General features: G+C 38.6%; 2 protein-coding genes and 1 long non-coding RNA gene across 3 annotated transcripts; 1 reads left to right on the plus strand and 2 right to left on the minus strand.

Annotated features, from left to right (window-relative positions):
- Positions 1 to 7958: 7958 nt before the first annotated feature.
- LOC135205223 (uncharacterized) lies at positions 7959 to 9105 on the plus strand. The gene is made up of 3 exons (XM_064235581.1): positions 7959 to 8027; positions 8243 to 8331; positions 8604 to 9105. The coding sequence occupies exons 1-3, from the start codon at positions 8019 to 8021 to the stop codon at positions 9085 to 9087; spliced, it is 582 nt and encodes a 193-aa protein (XP_064091651.1). The 5' UTR covers positions 7959 to 8018; the 3' UTR covers positions 9088 to 9105.
- A 1654-nt stretch (positions 9106 to 10759) lies between these two features.
- On the minus strand, positions 10760 to 12523 carry LOC135205224 (cuticle protein 16.5-like). Its single transcript, XM_064235583.1, has 3 exons — positions 12405 to 12523; positions 11967 to 12034; positions 10760 to 11472 (listed from the first exon to the last, which is right to left on the minus strand). Exons 1-3 carry the CDS (start codon positions 12411 to 12413, stop codon positions 10926 to 10928), a joined length of 624 nt encoding a protein of 207 aa, XP_064091653.1. The 5' UTR covers positions 12414 to 12523; the 3' UTR covers positions 10760 to 10925.
- Positions 12524 to 17253: 4730 nt separating this feature from the next.
- On the minus strand, positions 17254 to 20011 carry LOC135205292 (uncharacterized). The gene is made up of 4 exons (XR_010312511.1): positions 19542 to 20011; positions 18989 to 19080; positions 18041 to 18152; positions 17254 to 17689 (listed from the first exon to the last, which is right to left on the minus strand). It is a non-coding gene; the product is annotated as an uncharacterized LOC135205292 (long non-coding RNA).
- Between the last annotated feature and the right edge of the window lie 3635 nt (positions 20012 to 23646).

Raw genomic sequence — 23646 nt, forward strand, 5'->3', positions numbered from 1 at the left:
TCCTACTGATGGTACAGAGGTCCTTCAGATCCTTTATATACGAAACATGCCAAGGTCAAGGATTAGGTAAGAGAGCCCCAGGACATCAACGGAAAATATATATAAAAAAAGGGCATAAAAAATCAGGGCGATTAACTATTGGTCCAGGGATCCAAAAGTATGGGTATGAGGGGCCATAAAAGATACCACCGTACATCTGGCATGAAGAGGTAGGGACGATGCCCAGGGCATTGTTACTAAGAGGCGTGTGTGTAAGTGTGTGTGCGCCTTTTTTTTTTTTTTTTTTTTTTTTTGCTTGAAAGGGAAATCGTTTTCTTACGTAAAATGGGTTCAATTTTATTGGGGGGTGCTCTGAATTAGTGGGAGAATACACACACGTAAACTTACAGAAATACATATATACATACACACACACACACACACACGCACGCACACACACACATATATATATATATATATATATATATATATATATATATATATATATATCTATATATATATATTTAATATATATAACTATATATATATATATATATATATATATATATATATATATTTATATACATATGGATGTAGATAGATGGAAGATTATCGGCGACAACATAACAGTTATCAAATCACAAGCTTGAATTGATCGTTTCCAACAAAAGTACATCGAAATGCACGTATAAATAACTTCAGAATAATAAAAAAAATACCCTAAACTAGAACACTGAAACAATGTTATATAACATCTCCAGTATTTTCATTTTACAATTAAAACTTCAAATGCAGCCAGATAGACGAGCTTTACTGAGCGTAGCTAGTGGCTGTAGTGATGTTCGCCACAGGGGTCTCAGAGACCTTGAATTGCAGAATGATGACGAAGTAGGTTGCAATGAAGCTTAGGACTGGGGCAGGAGGAGATGTAATAGGGAGATTAGTAAATGGGAGATTATTATTATTATTATTATTATTATTATAATAATAATAATAATAATAATAATAATAATAATAATAATAATAATAATAATAATAACAATAATAATAATAATAATAATAATAATAATAATAATAATAATAATAATAATAATAATAATAATGAAAAAATCAAAAGAACAGAAAGATATAGATGGAAAAGGGGTACATTCTGAAAAGTTATGGACTGGGTCTTTTTTTCGAGAAAGTTCTGATATATAACAAAGCAAGGAATTGCAGAAGTTCTCTTACAAGGAAACGTTACGTTATGCAACATGAAGTCCGAAAGCATAGTATTTTATCCTTGAAAGCTTTCAAAATGCAAAAATTCAGTAGCTAAAGTATAGTCGGACATGTGTAAATGATATTCTATCGTTTAAAGTAATTTTCAAAGAACTTGGATATATAAACTTGGCACCAATCACTAATATATATAATATACCAGTGGTTCTCAACCACGGGGGAACTGTGACCACAGGGTGGCAGGTTTAAACACTCTGGGACCACGTAAATCTGATTCCCAGTGTGCATTGGTCCCCACTAGAGAGTAGTCACGGTGGGCTTTCTCTTGGCTACCTTGTGCGTTTGTGTTAATTTGTTGCATATTTGTCATGCACCTTCTTAAGCAGACAATTTTGGCAACGTTGTCGGTGGGAGTGGCTCTCTGGCATATGGTGAAAGGGTGCATGGGACTAAAAAAGTTTGAGAACCAGAGTTCTCTAGACCAACCGGTATGACGCAGTGACGCCCCATCGTGAAGAGACCAAAAGGGCTGAATGCGACTTCGTTCTCAAGATGATACGCCACCAGCGCCATCTGTGTTTTGGAAAATGAACTCCGATTAACTGAAGATCATTTGGTAACTGAAGTGTGAAGTGGTGTTACAATAACAGTCCTAGATAGGAGGGTACTATAACACCAAAGCAAACCGTTTATATCTCTCATCAAAGGTGAGATTGCTGCATTGTGTGTAGGACTAGGGTTTGTAGGTTCAGAGTGTTACCTGATCTGATATGTTTCGACAACGTATCGTCTTCGACTCCAAACGAAGCTTCCTCAGCCAAAACCGCCTCTGCAGAAAAGGACGTTGTTCTCAATTGAAGGTTTTCTTATGCTAATCAATTATATTCAGTCTTGTGTATGATTTCAGAAACATTTTAAGACGAAGTTATGCCCACACCTACGGGGGGGGGGGGGGGGGGGGGGGGGGGTTTGGGGGGGGGGGGGGGGGGGGGGGGGGGGGGGGGGGGTGGGGGGGGAATTAACAAAGAAACTCCATACTGCGTGTAATGGAATGTCTGGGGACTAACCACGAATTTGAACGCAAAATTTGCTTGCAATGCAGAAACGTTGCAATTATTCACTCCTTATATCCTTCCGTGCAACAATGGTAAAGTATCGCAAATCTACTCGTAAAGCTTCACAGAAACAAGTTAATTTTTGGAAAACTTGACAGTCAATAAGATTAGTGCAAAGTAAAGTATTGGATTTGAAAGCTTAGCGAGCATTTAGTGGAAGTTTGAGGAAATGGTTTCAAGCCTTAGCTTCACCTTGATATTCAGAGCATCTGGCGACACAAGACGAACAGAACTACGCTCAGGTATTCTGCAAAAAGAAGAAAGAACATGATTGCCATACGATTAACACAGCATTGTACAAGATAACCGACCAACGACACGAGATGCAAGGGCATGGTTAGGACTATCAGACCACCTTCGTACGCCACCAGAGCTTCGGTGATCTCGTCGATGTATATGATCAAGTCTACGATGCATTTTAGATCTTGTTTGAGAGGACTTTTAGACGATTCTCCCTCCTCAAGGGTAACGAAACAGGTTGGGTTAAGTGCTTTGTTATTGCTCCTTTTTGGTGGGAATGCTCCAGGCCCTTCATATCTCGCAGCTTGTGTCTCAGAGGTTGTAAGTGAACTTCCATCCCTGAACGTTCTCTTAAGCAGGTCAACTTTCTCCATGAGATCCTGCATTGCCACCTCCAGTCTGACAGACATCGTCGCAGAAACTGAATGAATCACGCCCCTGTGGCGACGAATGGAGGGCAGGAAAAAATATGAAGACTGGGCCTTGAGAGAGGATTTCTAATTTACCTCTGGTAGAGTCCTCCAGGTTGATGTAGCCAATAAGTATAATCAGGGACAGCAGGCAAAAGCCCCAATGGATCACAATGAAAAGGTACAGTGGAGAGAAAAGATAGAAAAAACCAAACCCTCTGGTCCTTCGAAATTCCATCTTCCAGAAGCGTAAACATCTCTGGAAAGAGTTTGCAGTAGATATTCATGTATGCATAGAATGCAAATGCAGTAAGTCCATGGCATAATGTTTCATTGTATTCATGGATTAAAGCATTGCTTGGGCTATTGGAGTCAATATTTTTTCATTGGGAGTTTGAAGCCTCAGGCAGCCTGAAACAGCTGTTAGTGAGAAGATTGCAACACAGACCAGGTAGTCCAGCCAACGCTTCTTTTAGGGGAGTTGAACTCTTTCATGAAAATGGGCTGATTCTGTCCCCCTTCTTTTTTCATTCTTAAAGTGAAGGGAATCCTCCCCATATTTTAGTCAACAGCAACACGAAAGCGATTGGCCTTTTGATCAAGAACCATCATCTTTTTTTCTTGTGCTTGTGTAGACAACTAACCTGAACCAAACCTCCATCATGTAATCCTCATGTAAACATCATTATTGATTTAACTGCACCTATATTAGTTTTTTCGTCTTTTGTCGATTAGCTGAATCTGTGAAGAGCAACGCAGGTGATGTGTGAACAAGCCACTTTCCTTGTTTTGTTATCAAATTATTCTTGGAACTATCAATGCCCACAGCACTTTCAACTCCTCAGAAAGCTGCAGTTGACCCCAGAGCATATATGTCTCTCAGTCCTATGCCAGGTTGAATACTGAGAACCCAAGCTTCTGAGCATTGTATATGCATCAAGTCAACTTAGGGGAATGTCGTTGTTTAATCAGCAATCATAAATTCCATTAGATAATTGTTTACTGACCAAACCAATTCTATCAGGAAAGCATTATGGCTGCCCAGAATTACTTGCAGCCATTCTTCATATTCTTACTTCTCTTTTTTTCAAACTATGTATACCCAACAGCAGGTCAATATGCTTATAATCAGCGGTATTGATGAGGCCTTGCAAGAAGTTCCAACAGCCATGCTTTTAGAAGAACCAAACTATTCCTAATAATCGTTATTTGTACCTTCATATATATATGCATCTGACCTTGATCCTCCTAGAAACTATTATTGATTGGAAGGTAGAAGTGCATAAACGGGCCTTTGAATAAGGACTTACTGTGTAACTTCGTATAAGACTTGACACACTAAACAAGCTTTGTAACCGACTGGTATGGTATGTTATTTCTTGTTAAAAACGTTTTTCTTTGATAAAATTTCATCAACTGTGCTTCTTCATTATTATATGTCAGGTAATGTAGGCCTATAATCAATGTAGAATCGAGACTTTACCAATTTCCTCGTTGAAGTGATAAAGAAAACTGAACGGAGTTTCTGATTTGTCAAAGCACCTTACTTTTCTTCTGCACCTCAAAACTCACATATATTCAGACTAAAAAGGAAAAGAAACAAAGGTAGGTATTTTATATCAAAATCTTGTCATTTCCAAAGTTTACAGAACTCTGCACTAGAATCAGAGAGCATCCTCCTTTTCTCACCACTCTCGCTTACAAGCTGCTACTGAATGAGTAGGACATTTTGCAGCACTGCTAACCTGTCGTCATTCCAGTCATCATCATAATTTGTCGACCTCAAAATACACATATCACTGCAGCAAGAACCTCGACATGCTCCTACGTCTTCATAATTGCTTCATTTCTGACACTGGTGCTTACATGTCAGTGCACTGAGTACCCACTGAAACGTCCAATGATATAGCCTTGAGCTGCACAGGGAAGGTGGTCTGCAGAAGTACGTTTTTCACAGAAGCTGCTGAAGGTACATTCGATGTACTGAAGTCAGATGGTACGACTCCAGTTCTACATTGTCTAACTGATCCTTTTGACTTGACACCAAGTCCCTTTAATCTTACTGCATACGTAGGTGTTAGAATTCAAGGAAGCTAGAATTAAGACGAAAATAAAATAGGAAAACGTACGACAAGTGCAGTTCTTCGTGTGCCCTTCTTGCATGCACTAATAAAAATGGCCAGACCGAAGGAAGAGATAAAAAGGAAAACTAAAATCAAGAAGTTGCATCGAGAAATGTGCTGAGGCAAACTTGTCTCCTCTATAGGAGTGGTTCGTTAACATAATTTTTTTCTTTCTATTTCACGATCTGTGTGGTTGACCAACTTAACTATCTTTAACGTGTATTAGCTTCTCTCTTCTTTTAGTTAATAAAGTATATATATGTCAGATGAAAGAGGGGCTATGATTAATAATATGTTTAAAATGCCAGTGTGAAGTGCTATGTAATGTTGAGTGAAGTCACATATCACTTCTTGCTTGGAGACAAGCGAAGCTGTAGGGCCAGCTTACTTGGGCGAAGGAATTTGATACACAAGCAGTTTAACCTAGAGATCACTCACCCGGTCGTGAGGCCTGTACATTCGTTTGTACGGGTGTTACAGGCCTAATAGTCCAAGGCACTTGCCAAAGACACATTCTTTCAGGTGAACGCTAAGAGGTGAGGTGGAACACGCCGTGTGTCGGGAGAGAAAGCCCATCGTAAAAGGTAGGACATATTTTGAAAGACATAAAACCTTTACCTTTGGGAAAGAGAGAGAAGTGTGAAATACTCTCTTACATGAATACTTTGAAAAGAGTGATGTGTGTGATGTATCTTATCCATTATTATCTTTATTACAGATGGGTCCTATTCCATGGCTAATTTAGAGACGGGATTCTCTAACCTGACTAATACGATGAACTTATTGCAATTTTGGGTATGGGAGTGAATCCTTAGTCAGGAGGATAGAATGTTAACTTACTGGTTTCTTTATGGGCAGTTTTGGGTCTTCTGCCATTATGACTTGTTAATCATTTTTGTTCTATTTTATAATCAACTGCTTTGGGTAATAAATAGTATATTTTTGTACTTACGAGATCTTAATAGCCTAATGACATGATTGCAGACAGAGGGCACCATTGACAGCAGGTATATATATATATATATAGATATATATATATACATATATATATATATATATATATAATATATATATTATATATATATATGTGTGTGTGTGTGTGTGTGTGTGTGTGTGTGTGTGCGTGTGTGTGTGTGTGCGTAGCAAGGTTTGTACAAATATCGAGTATCCTGAAATGTCAGGGGAAGCCTAGATGCTAATATATGGAGAGATTGTTAACCAAGTTTCCACTATAGCAGTACAGTATCATTTTAATTACCAAATGAAAGGAAGAAGGTTGAAACAACCCTCCTCTATAGCAGTACAGTATCATTCTAATTCCCAAAATGAAAGGGAGAAGGCTGAAGCTATAGAGATAAAACATTGCTTGCATAGTTTCTGTGAAGTAGGAAGCATCGAAGTGGTGAGGGATAAGGTATATAGAGGTGGGGGAAAAGTTTACCGTATGGGAGAGGTTGGTTCAGCGTTTTTAGAAAGAGAAAGGAAAACTCGCCAAGAGTACAGAGCAAACAGAAGGAAAGCCTACTTACACGAAACACTTGCCAAGTGTAAACAAGTGTTGATGACACTTGCCTTGACTACTTGCCTTCCAAAAATGAGACTTAGAGCAACTTGCATAGTTGCCTCGCCTTCCTTCCTACTAGACCTTTGGGAAGGGAATGTGGCTCCAGTTATCGCCAACCCTAGACTAAGTTCCACTTACATTCAACTGGTCAACTGGTCTACCATACAAGAAAAAAGTGGTTCCAGACTACTTATGCATTAGGTGAGATTGCTTTAGTACTTTGGATACTGGAAAAACTGGTGGTTTTTTCATTTTATTTTTTTTATTTATATATATATTTTTTACAGGAAGGTAAAGTAGTACTTTATGCAGCTGGATTCCTTACCCTCGACACTGGCAATGGGTGAAAGGAGTAGGAAGGTTGGTGTGTATCTCTGGATTCTGTCCGAGCTACAGAAACAGCAAGAACAAACTTTTCTCTCTCTCTCTCTCTCTCTCTCTCTCTCTCTCTCTCTCTCTCTCTCTCTCTCTCTCTCTCTCTTAGCTGACGCAGACTTCGACGTTGGGAGGAACTCATGGAAACTTATCCGTGACTATAAACACCACCGAAGTTAGTTACTTTTAAAAACTTCATTTATCAAAAATGCGTCCATCAGTGAGACAAGCGTCAAACAAACTTCATCAAATTGATTTTGAACTTCTTGAAAAAGAAATCAAGCCTGATAAATACTTATAAAGCTGATGGCACTCAAATGAAGACTTAATGAGGGAATATGTCAAAATAAATCATGAGCAATATTACGAGACGTCAAGTACACAAGACAGGTATTAATAAAGCAGTATATGGAGCACTGCTATTTCAGACCTCTTGTTTTATAAATAAGGAACAAAATAAGACGAACACTTGGTCTAATTCACATTCTCTTTCAGCCAGGAGGTTTCTGAACACTTGCTTGAAAAATACTCTCACTTTCGTATATGTCAAATTGACTGACAACAACAACAACAACAACAAAATAATCATAAAAATTTCTTTTTTTAATTAGTTAAAGTTAGTCTCTGTTGAAAGACCTTGCGTCCAATTCAGTTTTTTTTATTACTTGGTGGTTCATTAACTCAGTGGTCCCTCAACCATATACATTTTTTTAAAAATTCTTGTTTATAGAACTTCCCTATTCCCTAACTTAGTTGCTAAGCAGTCGACGACCCCCATACCCCCATCTCTCTCTGGCCTAAGAGGGCCCGCCCCCTTTATCTCTCTAGTTGCCACAAGAGAAGTGAGAAAAAACTCCTCACCTCACCTCTAGAACACCTACTGAGGAGGACACAGAAGTATATAAGATCCAGAGGCTGCCCAGGGAAACCATCAGTTCTCAACTCGACGACGAACTTTGTGGTGGTCCCCCTCCTCAGGAATTTGGGAAAAATGAAAGTGGTGAGTGGTTGTCCCAAAGGGGAGTTCCTCAAGGTGGTGTTCTTGGGCCTTGCTTGACACCAACAGCAGCGATTCAATGCAATGGGCTCCTTCCTTTGAAAACGACCTTAGCAAACTGGCGCTTTAGATGTTCGTGTCTCCAAAGTTGCTTAAATTGCTTATGAGACTCTTGTTTTATTTATTATTATTTTTATTTATTCTTTTATTTGTCTCAGGCCGTACTGTTGGCGCTGGTTGGTCTGGCGAGCTGCCGTATGGCTCTCATCGGAGGGGACCGAGCCAAGGACGTCACCATCAAGTACTCGTAAGTAGGACCTCGAGGAGGACCTCCCTCTCTCTCCCTCTCTCCTTTCATAACCTCACACTCATATATAATTGCATTCCTCATTCTTATTTAGTGTTAGTTTTGGGTACTTTTGGGCAACTGGGTCCTCACAAATCTTTTATATACAGTTGTTGGATGCATGAATGTTTCAGAAATTTAACCGAATAAGAAAGAACCATATTTCATCGAGTCTATTTCTTGTGATCAAAGAAGAGAACTGAATACCTTTCCCATTCCCTGACCTCCTGAAGGTACTTGGACGAAAATGGCAAAACCGTCGAGGTCGAGGTCGAAGCTGATCGCTTGGGACTCCAGCTGACGCCCAAGGCAGCTCCTGCTCCACCTGCTGTTCCTCCCCAACCCACACCTGCTGCTGTTCGTTACGTCCAGCAGGCAGCTGCGCAGCCAGCAACACCTGTCCTGACGAAGCGGTTCCTCCAGGTGGCTCCGGAACCCGTGTTCGCCCCCAGCTTCTTTGTTCCTCAGCCTCAGGTGGTGACTCGCTACGTCCCGGTGGCTGCTCCTTCTGCGCCTGCGCCTCGTTACGTCAAGGTCGACTTCGATGACGTCGAAGACGTCGACGACGACGATGACGTCAGGAGGATCGTCTACCGTCCAGCCAGCAGCAGCAGGACCGTGGCACCTGCAACTGTTGCTGCTGCTGTGCCCGCAAGAAGGGCATCGCGCCCAGCTGCTCGCCCCAGGGCATCTGATGACGATAGCGCTGAGGATTAGATGCCAGAAACTGCTTTTTTTCTTTTCTTTAGGTTCTTCAGTCATTGACCTTTCTGAAGGTCGCTTCTTTCATGAAACTGTTAAAGATGGAAATTAAACTGAATATTTTGGTAAATATTGTCTTTTTGTTACTTGTTTCCCTCTGTGTGTTTTGAGTCTGTAAAGGAATTTTGAGAGATGGTGATTTTGTGAGTTTAATATTTACGGTGAAAATGTTACCAAAAGCAAAAGTAAAGGGATATTGGGTTTTAACTTGGATATCTATATTATTACTTTATTGTCTTCTCTCTCTCTCTCTCTCTCTCTCTCTCTCTCTCTCTCTCTCTCTCTCTCTCTCTCTCTCTCTCTCTCTCTTCATTCAGTGGTAAATGGTACTCTCTCGTCTGCTAGATTTTCACCAAATTATGAAAATCGAAAAGTGAAGATAATCTCTCTCTCTCTCTCTCTCTCTCTCTCTCTCTCTCTCTCTCTCTCTCTCTCTCTCTCTCGCCACCAATTTCCAGCAGTGCAAGAGGGAAAGTGATCAAGGAAATTATGAAAACTAATTAATATCTTTTATTATTATTATTATTATATATTATTATTATTATTATTATTATTATTATTATTATTATTATTATTATTCAGAAGATGAAGAACCCTATTCATATTTAACAAATTCAATAAGCTCACCACAGGAACCAATGACTTGAAATTCAAACTTGAAAAAATAAATAAATAAATAAAACCACTATGGTGTTCATTATGAAGAGGTAAGATGAGGTAAAAGGAAATAGAGAAATAAAAGACCTCACTTATTAAAATAGAAAAGATAAATTTTAATAAGTTAATAATTAGATAAATACATTCAGCAAGGTAGCCATCATCTTGCTTAGATATCCTGTACTTGCTTAGTGAGGTGACAAGAACGATGAATATTCATAAAGTTAATATTTTCATTCATTATTTATTATTTGTACTAAAAATGGGTTTAATCTTATGTGAATGATTAAACGTATAGAAATGCCAGGCTTAGCAATTCGGTGATGCTGTGCGGACATTACCAACATCAGAGTCAATCGGTTCTGAATATCCGTAATTCATACATTTTCTGAATCATATAACCTACTTCTCGTCAAGATTCCCTTGTCTGTCCATGCACAGTTTTTCCGTCCGCCCTCAGATCTTACAAACTGCTGAGGCTAGAGGGATGCAAATTGTTATGTCGATCATCCACCCTTCAATCACCAAACGTACCAAATTGCATCCCTCTAGCCTCAGTAGGTTTGATTTTATTTGAGGTTAAAGTTAGCCATGATCGCGTATCTGGCACCACAACAAGGTAGGCCACCATGGTGGGCTGAGAATTTTACGGGGCGTGACTGAGAGTTTCATACAGCATTATACGATATACAGAAAACTTCATTGCCCGAATAAGCTTTTTTTTTACTTTTTTTCTTTCATTTCTCTTTATCTACAATGAAATAACCAAAGAGTATCCAGTGTAAAGAAGTAATAAGTCAGTGTGTTTTAGATGTTAATCCAATCAAAGATAAGTTAAACTGAATTAAATTTATTCGTTGCAAAAAAGCCAAGAAAACGCTTAAGAGAAGGAGAAAAGGATAGAGAAATGAGAAGAAGTATGAATCCACGAAATAAAGGGTCAAATAAAGGATTTAATAATAGATTTGCATAACGAAAACCCCAATTTATTGATTTTCCTCACTGACAGTCGATACCTCATTAATTAGACATGACAATTCCAGGGAGAATCTTCCCTCCCATATTGCCCAGTTATCTGTTAATTTCATCTCTCTCTTCTATGTCCCTCTTCTCCCATTTATCTCCTCCTTCCCCATCTACTTCTCTTCGCTGTCGTTATCATCATCGTCGTCGTCACTATTCCTGTACTTATGCACGACTTCGATATTGGTGGCTCCAGCGATCGCTGCCTTGAGAGTTGGCACTGGGGCGGCGCGAAAAACAGCAGAAGGGGAAGGCTGCAGTGGCACCACAGGGACAGCAGGAGCTGCTCGGGTCACCAGAGGGGCAGCGGCCACGCGGGGTATCACCGGGGCAGCAGCAGCAGCTAAGCTGGTTACCACAGGGGCGGCAGCTGAGCGGGGCATCACCAACGGCTGGCTGACCTCCATGTGAACAGCGTCATCATCTAAATCGTCATCGACGTAAACGTATCTTGGCACCACTTGGGGGGCAGGGGCGGCTTGGGCAGGTGCTGCCACATGGACGTACTGTGTGCTGACGGGCGTGGGCGTGTAGGGGATGGCGGCTGGGGCGGTAGAGACTGCCCTGTAGAGGGATGGGAGGGGAGAGGCCCATCCAAGACCCAAGTAATCGTCCGCGTCGTAATCGACCTTGACGATGCGTCCTGCCGCGTCGACGTAACTGGCAGAAATGGACGGAAATCGACATAATTCACTCCTGAGACTCTTATTAAATTAACGTACATTACCTATGAAGTACTGCAGACACGGGCTCTTAAGTCAAAATACGTTATATGTAAACTATTTTCGACAGGGAGGCAGAATTAAAAGTCCTAACGAGTCTCAGATCGTTGAAAATATTAGAATATATTACCTATAAAGTATTAAAACTCCTTATGAATCTATTATATATAAAAAATATATAGCCTATGAAGTACTTCAGACACGGGCTCTTAAATCAAAATGTATTAACCAGATATATAATATATATATATATATATATATTTATATATATATATATATATATATATTATATATATTATATTAGATAATATATATATATATATCTATATATATATATATATATATATATATATATATATATATATATATAACATTCAGTAAAACAGTTGGAACTAATCAACGAACATATGATTTCATTAAAGTCATTCTTACGAATATTCAATGTCGTCCCAAAGAGATGGTCTACAACTTGCCACACCAACTAACGCCAACAGTACTGCCTGAAAGATAAAGAAGAAGACTAAATATATTATATATGTCAATAAGAAAATATTTATACATGTTTATATATATATTACCACATGCAATTCAAGTTAAGTTTTGCCACGTCAGGGAAAATTAGATGTTGACTTAACTATTATAAAAAAAAAGCTCCCATATACCATTTCAAAAACCCTCTACCTCTTCATTCAAAGTCATCAATATCAAAACAGATTCTGTAGAAGCTTAGTTTAAGTAATTCGTGGCAATAGCTCCCATATCCCACTAATAATGACATCGATAAACAAAGTCAACACAGTTCTGCCATGTCCTTGTTCACGCCATTCAGAATATCTCAGTTGTATTTTTCCGTTTAAGTTATTCACTCACAAACTTCATCCTGGCGAAGTTGAGACGGTGTCCTGGAGAAGAAGATGTCCTGGAGAAGATGTCCTACCGCGAAGAAGGGTCCTACTGATGGTACAGAGGTCCTTCAGATCCTTTATATACGAAACATGCCAAGGTCATGGATTAGGTAAGAGAGCCCCAGGACATCAACGGAAAATATATATAAAAAAAGGGCATAAAAAAAATCAGGGCGATTAACTATTGGTCCAGGGATCCAAAAGTATAGAGGTATGAGGGGCCATAAAGATACCACCGTACATCTGGCATGAAGAGGTAGGGACGATGCCCAGGGCATTGTTACTAAGAGGTGTGTGTGTGTGTGCGCGTTTTTTTTTTTTTTTTTTTTTTTTGCTTGAAAGGGAAATCGTTTTCTTACGTAAAATGGGTTCAATTTTATTGGGAGGTGCTCTGAATTAGTGGGAGAATACACACAGTATACTTACAGACATATATATACATACACACATACATATATATATATATTATATAATATATATATCTATATATATTATATAATATATATATATATATATATATACTATGTATGTAGATAGATGGAAGATTATCGGCGACAACATAACAGTTATCAAAATTACAAGCTCTTGAATATTGTCCAACAAAAGTACATCAAAATGCACGTATAAATCTTTAGAATAAAAAAATAATAATACCTAAACTAGAACACTGAAACAATGTTATATAACATCTCCAGTATTTTCATTTTTACAATTGAAACTTCAAATGCAGCCAGATAGACGAAAACATTACAACCATTCAAGCAGAAGACATAGTATCTACTGGTCACTTGTAGTACCAGAAAAGTGTATATATCTGCAATAACCACGAGGAACAGCTGTACAGCTGTTGCAAATGCCAGGGTAGTAGCTAGACGCAAACATCGTTTGCCAGAACACCTGTTAGTTACACTGTGACACACGCATCCGCTGATATTCTGTGACGATCGTGACATCTGTCACATCGAAATCAATCTTTTCAGTGTCAGGTTTGTGGCAGCTGTGGCGCTATTTTGTCATTTAATGTTTATAGTAAATGTTATGCGACACTTCAGAGCTTAACTGAACGTAGCTAGTGCTGTTGTGATGTTCGCCACAGGGGTCTTCAGAGACCTTGAATTGCAGAATGTTGACGAAGTAGGTTGCAATGAAGCTCAGGACCTGGGGAGGAGGAGATGTAATAGGGAGATTAGTAAACGGGGCAAAAGGCTGAATAATAATAATAATAATAATAATAATAATAATAATAATAATAATAATAATAATGAAAAAAATCAAAAAAAAAGCAAAGATATAGATGGAAAAGGGGTACATTCTGAAAAGTTATGGACTGGGTCTTTTTTGAGAGAAAGTTCTGATATATAACAAATGCAAAAGGATGCAGAAGTTCTCTTACAAGGAAACGTTATGCAACATGAAGTTTAAGGCTATTTTCCGAAAAACATAGTATTTTATCCTTGAAAGCTTTCAAAATGCGAAAATCATTGAAGAGAATCGGTAATTCAGTAGCCAAAGTATAGCCGGACATGTATAAATGATATTCTATCGTTTAAAGTAATTTTCAAAGAACTTGGATATATAAACTTGGCACCAACCACTAATATATATAATATACCAGTGGTTCTCAACCACGGGGGAACTGTGACCACAGGGTGGCAAGTTTAAACACTCTGTGACCACGTAAATCCCATTTCCAGTGTGCATTGGTCCCCACTAGAGAGTAGTCACGGTGGGCTTTCTCTTAGCTACCTTGTGCGTTTGTGTTAATTTGTTGCATATTTGTAATGCACCTTCTTAAGCAGGTTATTTTGGCAACGTTGTCGGTGGGAGTGGCTCTCTGGCATATGGTGAAAGGGTGCATGGGACTAAAAAAAAGTTTGAGAACCAGAGTTCTCTAGACCAACCGGTATGACGCAGTGACGCCCCATCGTGAAGAGACCAAAAGGGCTAAATGCGACTTCGTTCTCAAGATGATACGCCACCAGCGCCATCTGTGTTTTGGAAAATGAACTCCGATTAACTGAAGATTATTTGGCAACTGAAGTGTGAAGTGGTGTTATAATAACAGTCCTAGATAGGAGGGTATTATAACACCAAAGCAAACCGTTTATATCTCTCATCAAAGGTGAGATTGCAGCATTTGCACTGTGTATAGGACTAGGGTTTGTAGGTTCAGAGTGTTACCTGATCTGACATGTTTCGACAACGTATCGTCTTCGACTCCAAACGAAGCTTCCTCAGCCAAAACCGCCTCTGCAGAAAAGGACGTTGCTCTCAATTGAAGGTTTTCTTATGCTAATCAAGTTTATATTCAGTCTTGTGTATGATTTCAGAAACATTTTGAGACGAAGTTATGCCCACAAACCTACAGAGGGGAAAATTAACAAAGAAACTCCATACTGCGTGTAATGGAATGTCTGGGGACTAACCACGAATTTGAACGCAAAATTTGCTTGCAATGCAGAAATGTTGCAATTATTCACTCTTGGGAGTATCCCAAATCCTTATATCCTTCCGTGCAACAATGGTAAATTATCACAAAACATTGAAAAAAATGCACACTGCAAATCTACTCGTAAAGCTTCACAGAAACAAGTTAATTTTTGGAAAACTTGACAGTCAATAAGATTAGTGCAAAGTAAAGTATTGGATTTGAAAGCTTAGCGAGCATTTAGTGGACGTTTGAGGAAATGGTTTCAAGCCTTAGCTTCACCTTGATATTCAGAGCATCTGGCGAGCACAAGACGAACAGAACTACGCTCAGGTATTCTGCAAAGAAGAAGAACATGATTGCCATACGATTAACAACAGCATTGTACAGATAACCGACCAACGACACGAGATGCAAGGGCATGGTTAGGACTATCAGACCACCTTCGTACGCCACCAGAGCTTCGGTGATCTCGTCGATGTATATGATCAAGTCTACGAGGCATTTTAGATCTTGTTTGAGAGGACTTTTAGACGATTCTCCCTCCTCAAGGGTAACGAAACAGGTTGGGTTAAGTGCTTTGTTATTGCTCCTTTTTGGTGGGAATGCTCCAGGCCCTTCATATCTCGCAGCTTGTGTCTCAGAGGTTGTAAGTGAACTTCCATCCCTGAACGTTCTCTTAAGCAGGTCAACTTTCTCCATGAGATCCTGCATTGCCACCTCCAGTCTGACAGACATCGTCGCAGAAACTGAATGAATCACGCCCCCTGTGGCGACGAAATGGACGGGCAGGAAAAATATGAAGACTGGGCCTTGAGAGAGGATTTCTAATTTGCCTCTGGTAGTGTCCTCCAGGTTGATGTAGCCGATAAGTATAATCAGGGACAGCAGGCAAAAGCCCCAATGGATCACAATGAAAAGGTACAGTGGAGAGAAAGATAGAAAAACCCTCTGGTCCTTCGAAATTTCATCTTCCAGAAGCGTAACAACTCTGGATAGACGTTTGCAGTAGATATTCATGTATGCATAGAATGCAAATGCAGTAAGTCCATGCATAATGTTCATTGCATTCATGATAAAAGCATTGCTTGGGCTATTGGAGTCAATACTTTTCATTGGGAGTTGAAGCCTCAGGCAACCTGAAACAGCTGTTAGTGAGAAGAGTGCAACAGACCAGGTAGTCCAGCCAACGCTTCTTTTAGGGGAGTTGAATTCTTTCATGAAAAATGGGCTGATTCTGTCCCCTTCTTTTTTCATTCTTAAAGTGAAGGGAAATCCTCCCCATATTTTAGTCAACAGCAACACGAAAGCGATTGGCCTTTTGATCAAGAACCTCATCTTTTTCTTGTGTTTGTGTAGACACTCCAAATCCACATGTAAATCCTCATGTAAACATCGTTATCGATTAACTGCACCTATATTAGTTTTTTCGTCTTTTGTCGATTAGCTGAACCTGTGAAGAGCAACGCAGGTGATGTGTGAACAAGCCACTTTCCTTGTTTTGTTATCAAATTATTCTTGGAACTATCAATACCCACAGCACTTTTAACTCCTCATAAAGCTGCAGTTGACCCCAGAGCATATATATCTCTCAGTCCCATGTCAGGTTGAATACTGAGAACCCAAGCTTCTGAGCATTGCATATGCATCAAGTCAACTTAGGGGAATGTCGTTGTTTAATCAGCAATCATAAATTCCATTAGATGATTGTTTACTGACCAAACCAATTCACCAGGAAAGCATTATGGCTGGCCAGAATTACCTGCAGCCATTCTTCATATTCTTACTTCTCTTTTTTTCAAACTATGTATACCCAACAGCAGGTCAATATGCTTATAATCAGCGGTATTGATGAGGCCTTGCAAGAAGTTCCAACAGCCTTGCTTTTAGAAGAACCAAACTATTCCTAATAATCGTAATTTGTACCTTCATATATATATATATATATATATATATATATATATATAATATATATATATATATATATATATATATACATATATATGCATCTGACCTTGATCCTCCTAGAAACTATTATTGATTGGAAGGTAATAGTGCATAAATGGGCCTTTGAATTAGGACTTTTAACTTACTGTGTAACTTCGTAGAAGACTTGACCCACTAAACAAGCTTTGTAACCGACTGGTATGGTATGTTATTTCTTGTTAAAAACGTTTTTCTTTGATAAAATTTCATCAACTGTGCTTCTTCATTATTATATGTCAGGTAATGTAGGCCTATAATCCATGTAGAATCGAGACTTTACCAATTTCCTCGTTGAAGTGATAAAGAAAACGGAGTTTCTGATTTGTCAAAGCACCTTGCTTTTCTTCTGCACCTCAAAACTCACATATATTCAGACTAAAAAGGAAAAGAAACAAAGGTAGGTATTTTATATCAAAATCTTGTCATTTCCAAAGTTTACAGAACTCTGCACTAGAATCAGAGAGCATCCTCCTTTTCTCATCACTCTCGCTCACAAGCTGCTACTGAATGAGTAGGACATTTTGTAGCACTGCTAACCTGTCATCATTCCAGTCATCATCATTATTTGTCGACCTCAAAATACACATATCACTGCAGCAAGAACCTCGACATGCTCCTACGTCTTCATAATTGCTTCATTTCTGACACTGGTGCTTACATGTCAGTGCGCTGAGTACCCACTAAAACGTCCAATGATATAGCCTTGAGCTGCACAGGGAAGGTGGTCTGCAGAAGTACGTTTTTCACAGAAGCTGCTGAAGGTACATTCGATGTACTGAAGTCAGATGGTACGACTCCAGTTCTACATTGTCTAACTGATCCTTTTGACTGGACACCTGTAATGTGTAAATTGTAAGCCTTAGTAACGTGAAAATCTAAATGTTCAAGGACACAGCAAGGTTGTAACCAAAGGCAGGGCTTGGATAGCAAAGTTTTGGATATATACTACTTTGGGTCTTGGGCAAAACTCCCAGCTTAGATAATGCCTGGGTTGGTTTAAGTGTGGTAGGAATAGATTGTGTTAGGTAACATAGCTGATTACTGCTGCCACATCCTATCCAAAGAGCAGGCGTTTCAAAACCACAAGATTATTCTGGTCTGCATACCTAGCTAATACCAATATTTAACGCCATGCTGCTGTGTAATTCCAAGTTAGGTTAGCCTAAGAAACAGAGCATCACACTGACCTATGAAGTGGACTTCCTTGTCTGTAAGTAGCCACCGAAACGACGGCTACTTGTCAGGATGATTGTAGAGAGGATTGGCATGGCAAAGGCAGCCTCCCACAGCAAGAGGAACCTGTGGACAAGTAAACAACATTACAGTTGGCAGTCCAGACTTGTGGTCTCTGAAACTAGATTAGTGACAGATGCTTGGATGAAATCGGAGGCCAATGCAAGTGCCAGTGTGTGATGAACAGATGCTGGATGATACCTGGAGGTATATCTACTCATTATCTGATTTAAACAAAAGTGGAAAATGTAAGATGCTTCAGCTGGAAGAGAAAGGTTTCAATATGAACGACACAAAGATGGATTTCATTGTAGTGTGGTTAGAACTTATTGGCTAATTTAATATCAAGTTCTTATTCCACAACAAGAAAGGACGCCAACACTAAATAATAGCTAAATAAAATCAGCTTAAAAGGCATAAAATGGTAATAGTCGTGAAATTAAAAAAAAAAAAAATTAAATTCACAAAAGTCCTTAAAACAGTGCTATACGGTTACTTAAGTCTACCAACAAAAATAAATCATGTTAAGGACATTACTTGGTGTTAAGTAAAGAACGTATGACAAAAGATGGCATAAAAATGATAGTGAAAAAATCATGGATAAAGATGTAGCATGCGAACAAAGATTAAGAATGAACAATGCGTAGGTCACCGAGGAATAGTAGTAAACAAAGATGAAGGCTGTAAGTATATCTCAACTTCCTGTTTGTGTTGATTCAAGGAATTGTTGATAAAACATAAAGTATATAGTACTCTAAACCATTAAATACAAAAACGCTTAGAAAACAAACAAATATTCTTTTTTAATCATTACCAAGCATCTGGAAAAACAAATGAAACTGTCACAATAACATTAAAAATTTAGAGCGGAAAAAACTGAAATAGACATGACGCGCACTTACGAGTACTCTGTGACGTCATCGGGCGTGGGATCCCCCCCTGGTGTAGGGGTACCGCAGCTCGCTGCCCCTAGGAGCGCCAACAGTACTACCACCTGTTGCAACAAAAAGTGGATTTCATGTTGGGGGGAGGGGGGTTGCTTTGCATATGCAACACAAACACACACACATGCATATATACTATATATATATAGACCTACACACTCATGCAATGGGAGGAATTCTGGACTTCTTTGTTGAATGTGTTTGTGGGCGTATGTATATACGCAGTGCTTGCTTGCGCGCACGTAATGCATGATCATTTGCTAATATAAACGATACTCTGTTCAAGGACGATCTTAAAAAACTTGATATTGACATAATAAATAACGTAATTCTATTTGTTACATTATGTAGCCTATACTCGTGAACCACTTCACTGCGTCTAAGATTACTATATATACTATTAACGCTAGACGCAACTTTCACCCTGACATCCTTTCCTACCCCAAACCCGAATTAAACAAGAGGAAAAGAGCGAAAGGAAAGCAGTAGAAGGAACCGAGGAATAACTCACAAACTTCATGCTGAAGAATGACGCCGGAGGAGGGAAGGCCTATATATCCCCGCGAAGTATGACTCCACAACTGATGTCCTGCTTCGATCCACTTCGGCCTTATATATAGACCGGCCCACCGAGGGCCTTGGGCGCGGGCCTAGGCCTTGGGAGGAGGAGGAGGGGGGAGAATTCTGGCAAAAGGGCATGAGAGGAATAATAGGGACATGAGGAAAAAATAGGCTTTATATTGGAGGGGGTGTAGCCTAGACTAGTGGTGGGAGGTAGTACTATGTTGCAGATGAACTGGCCGTGTGTGACTAGATGGTTTTGCTATATTTAGGACATTTCTCGCTCTTTTCCTATTTTTTTGTTCGTAGAGGCTGATACGCCACACAGGTGAACGTCTGTTGGATTATGCGTTTGAGTTAATGCCAAGGACTGCCCTTAAAGCTTTAAAAAGAGTAAGGACGCAGCTAACAGGAAAATTCAGGAGCCTACGTAATTACTCGATCTGAAAAGTCTGACTTGACGGCATTGAGTCGAATATCATATTTTCTCCGAGTGACTCGGCGTCTTCGACCTAGAACCTGATAAGAGATTAGATAAGGGCTCTCGGGTACATATGTCATTCCTCTTTGCAAGTTTATCTGATGATTTGCATGAGCTTTCTTCTTGAGCAAAGGTCGTTCAAATGGACGAGGAAGGAGAAAAAGATGTGATAGACATGACGTAATGTTTTTCATTTTTTTTTTTTTTTTCTCAGGAAGTGGACTGGTCACGATTTATGCATTTCTTTCGTACGCCCAGTATATTTCAGGGCAAGCAATAGTCTTAACTGACGAGGGAAAACCGTAATATTGCTGTTATATTTCGTTAATCAGGATATCGAGTTTCGTAATGTCCCCTGTAGGCCTAGTCTAATACTTCATTGTGAGATTAACATTCTTACGTTCTCCGAAAGTATACTGTTATTCCTACTTAATTAATGCTTGTATTTCGACATAATTCCAGAATTATCAGCCCTGGTTTTCCTCCACGTTAGTCCTTCGCATGGGACGGTGATCGACAGCATTGCAACACCTGTCAAAATTAAGACAATGAATAGCGGTCATCGTCACCTGAGGCTGGCCGGTGGCTTTTATAGATACACTCAACTCTTAACAGTAAATTGCGTTCGCCAAGCAGTGATTTATTCTTTTGATATACACAAGTTAATTTTTTTATATCATTATGACATGAATAGCGGAAAGCATTATGTGCATTCAATTGCAAGAAAAGTTCATTTTAAGAAACATGTAAGAAACTATAGTCTTAAAAATTAAATCTAAATGGCTACGAAGCAGGGAACTGAATTCAAAGGTTAAAAATTATTATTAAATGCGTAATATATAATACTTATTGTCGAAAGTAAACTAAGAAATAAAGGAAAATTCATCCATAATAGTGCCTTGTCCAGTGACGTCATACCTCGGCGGGAACAGGAAAACCCCAACGAACTCGGTTATGGTGGAAAGCAGTCTATTCCGCAGCACCTTCTCCTCTCGGCTATCTGCCATCGTACAAGGTTCATTTATCTATGATGCAAGATTGCTTGGCATTCAAAGAACAACGGTTTATATCTGATAGGCCTGCGAGTTTCTTCCTGGGTATGGGCCGATCGTGAAATGTTTGGCCTTTAGAGTTTGTTTAGTCCAAATCTGCAACGAAATACGGCTAAAATGATTTACAAAATTTGCAAAAGAATAAATAATTCGCTTCAGCACTCTTCATGAAAAGTTGTACACGTAACATTCTGCATAAAACTATACACATTTATTGCTTATTGACTTAATATTACTTACATGAAAGCAGTGATCATGTTTTATTTCGTGTAGCATGGCCAATTAAAAAATATGTATATATCTCTTGGGTGAAACAAATAATTGTTATAAAATGCCAGGCTGTTGTCCGAATTACTTTGGAAATGATTGCAAAGCTCCATTAAGTCTATAAGCTCACCATCGCAAAGGGAAGGAAGAAATTGTTTGAAATAATGGGAGAAAAGGCGGTGATTTCAAACGGGAATTATTAGTCTGTTCCGATGAGTGGCTTATTGTCGTATTGCAGTTGTTCATTACTACCGCTTCTATCGCATTCACACTGGAATAAAATATAGAATTCCAATAAGGCAAAACCATTCTGATATTGGAACGCAGTCGATCACTCACGTCCACTTACGTTTTGGAAACGTAGCTAAAATGTTAAAGAAGAAAATCATAAAAAATCTATTATACCCATTACTAAAAATACTCTCCTTGCAATTTTTATCACAAGAGAACCCCATTCAGACAAGCTTAGGCAAGCTTATACTAATTTTTAAGAGAGGATGCGACTCCGTCATGATTAAGAGGGGCGATCAGTTCAGAGTTATCGGCGGGATGTTTGATGTCAAGCGAAGTCGCGGTTAAGTGTGAATAACCTCATTTTATTTCGTTCTCGGGATGGGTACGTATCGTTTGTTGTATAAATTGATTGAGAAATATCCGAATCTAACCAATTAGAAGCCTTATCGGTCTGATTTCGTCATATTAAAAGAAGGATCTGCGGAGAAATGTATTAATAGTCGAACCTGTTCAGGACGCCATTTCGGTTACGCCCGAGTCTTCGATTATTATATTATAATTTCCCATATTTTAGACCTGTACCTATTTAAAAAAATATATATATTTAAAAAGCTATAAACTATAATTTACCACAATTTACAACAACATTTGCTTAACAGGAACGCGCCGGGAGGTATTAATTTTGACATTTTGGATCGGGCATAGGCCTAGGGATGATAGATGTAGGCCTAGGTAGTATCAAAGGGCGTGGGCGTATTCCCCGTCATTAATTAGGACTTATTTATTCTATTTCTATGCAGTATTAAGACTTAAGGTTGTTGCATTTGCCGTGAGAAATATTAGACCCTGTTACATCCAGTAGGCCTATAATTCGTCGATTTCATAATTCGTCAGATTTACTCGATATTTCATTGATAAAACTTCAATGAAACGAAAGTTCGAAGTTTTATTTAATAAAGTTCGTTAGAGGACTTTTTTTTCACTAAATTTATTTTCGAAACTTTGAACAAAAGTTCTCGAAAGGTTGAAGTTTCATTTAATAAAATTCGTTAGAGGATGATTTTTTATCAGTATTTAATTGCTAAAACTTCAAGGAACCGAAACTTTGAACAAAACTCCTCGAAAGGTTGAAGTTTCATTTAATAAAATTCGTTAGAGGAGGATTTTTTTCAGTCGAAACTGAGAAAACTCGAATGATTGAAGTTTCTTTAAATAAAATTCATTAGAGTTTTTTTTTACCCGATGTTTATTAAAGAAACTTCAAGGAAACAAAACTTGAAGTTTAACTTCTCGAAAGATTGAAGTTTCTTTCAATAAAATTCATTACAGGATTTGTTTTTCACTCTTTTCGAAACTTCAATGAGACGAAACTTTGAACAAAACTTCTCGAAAAACAAGTTTCATTTATATAATAAAACTCCTTAGAGAACGATTTTTTTTTCACTCGATATTTATTGTCGAAACTTCAAAGAAACGAATCTTTGAACAAAACCTCTCGAAAGGTTGAAGTTTTTTTTTAATGAAGTTCGTTAGAGGACGATTTTTTCCCTCGATATTTATTTTCGAAACTTTGAAGAAAATTTCTCGAAAGATTGAACTTTCTTTTAATAAAATTCGTTAGAGGATAATTTTTTTCACTATATTTATTTTGGAAACTTCAAGGAAACGAAACCTGAAAGAAAACTTCTCGAAAGACTGAAGTTTCATTGACGAAAGGAGTGAGGCCTATAGGATACTACCATACGAGCCTAAATAACAATTATAGGCCTACTACAGATTGTAAGTGTAAAGGAGACGCCCATATGAATATATATCTGTAATGTAATTTTTCAGGTAAACTATGTATTTTTTTAATATCTCGGCTAAGCAGTTTATATATATTTTAAAAAAAATTTTAATATGTTTCGGTTAAACAGCATAAAAAAGACATAGGCCTATATATGCAAGTACAGTTGAGATAATCTCAAAGATTCGCCGTATATATTGCCTATGGTTTGCCTTTCATCCCACGTGTCGTGACG

Source organism: Macrobrachium nipponense, chromosome 49, assembly GCF_015104395.2.
Source record: "Macrobrachium nipponense isolate FS-2020 chromosome 49, ASM1510439v2, whole genome shotgun sequence".
In the NCBI taxonomy this organism is placed as follows: domain Eukaryota; kingdom Metazoa; phylum Arthropoda; class Malacostraca; order Decapoda; family Palaemonidae; genus Macrobrachium; species Macrobrachium nipponense.

Coding starts and splice junctions, on each gene's coding strand:
- LOC135205223 (XM_064235581.1), top strand. Junction 8,332..8,603: donor GACGTCACCATCAAGTACTC/GTAAGTAGGACC, acceptor GACCTCCTGAAG/GTACTTGGACGAAAATGGCA.
- LOC135205224 (XM_064235583.1), bottom strand. Junction 11,473..11,966: donor TGGGACGACATTGAATATTC/GTAAGAATGACT, acceptor CATTTCTGCCAG/TTACGTCGACGCGGCAGGAC.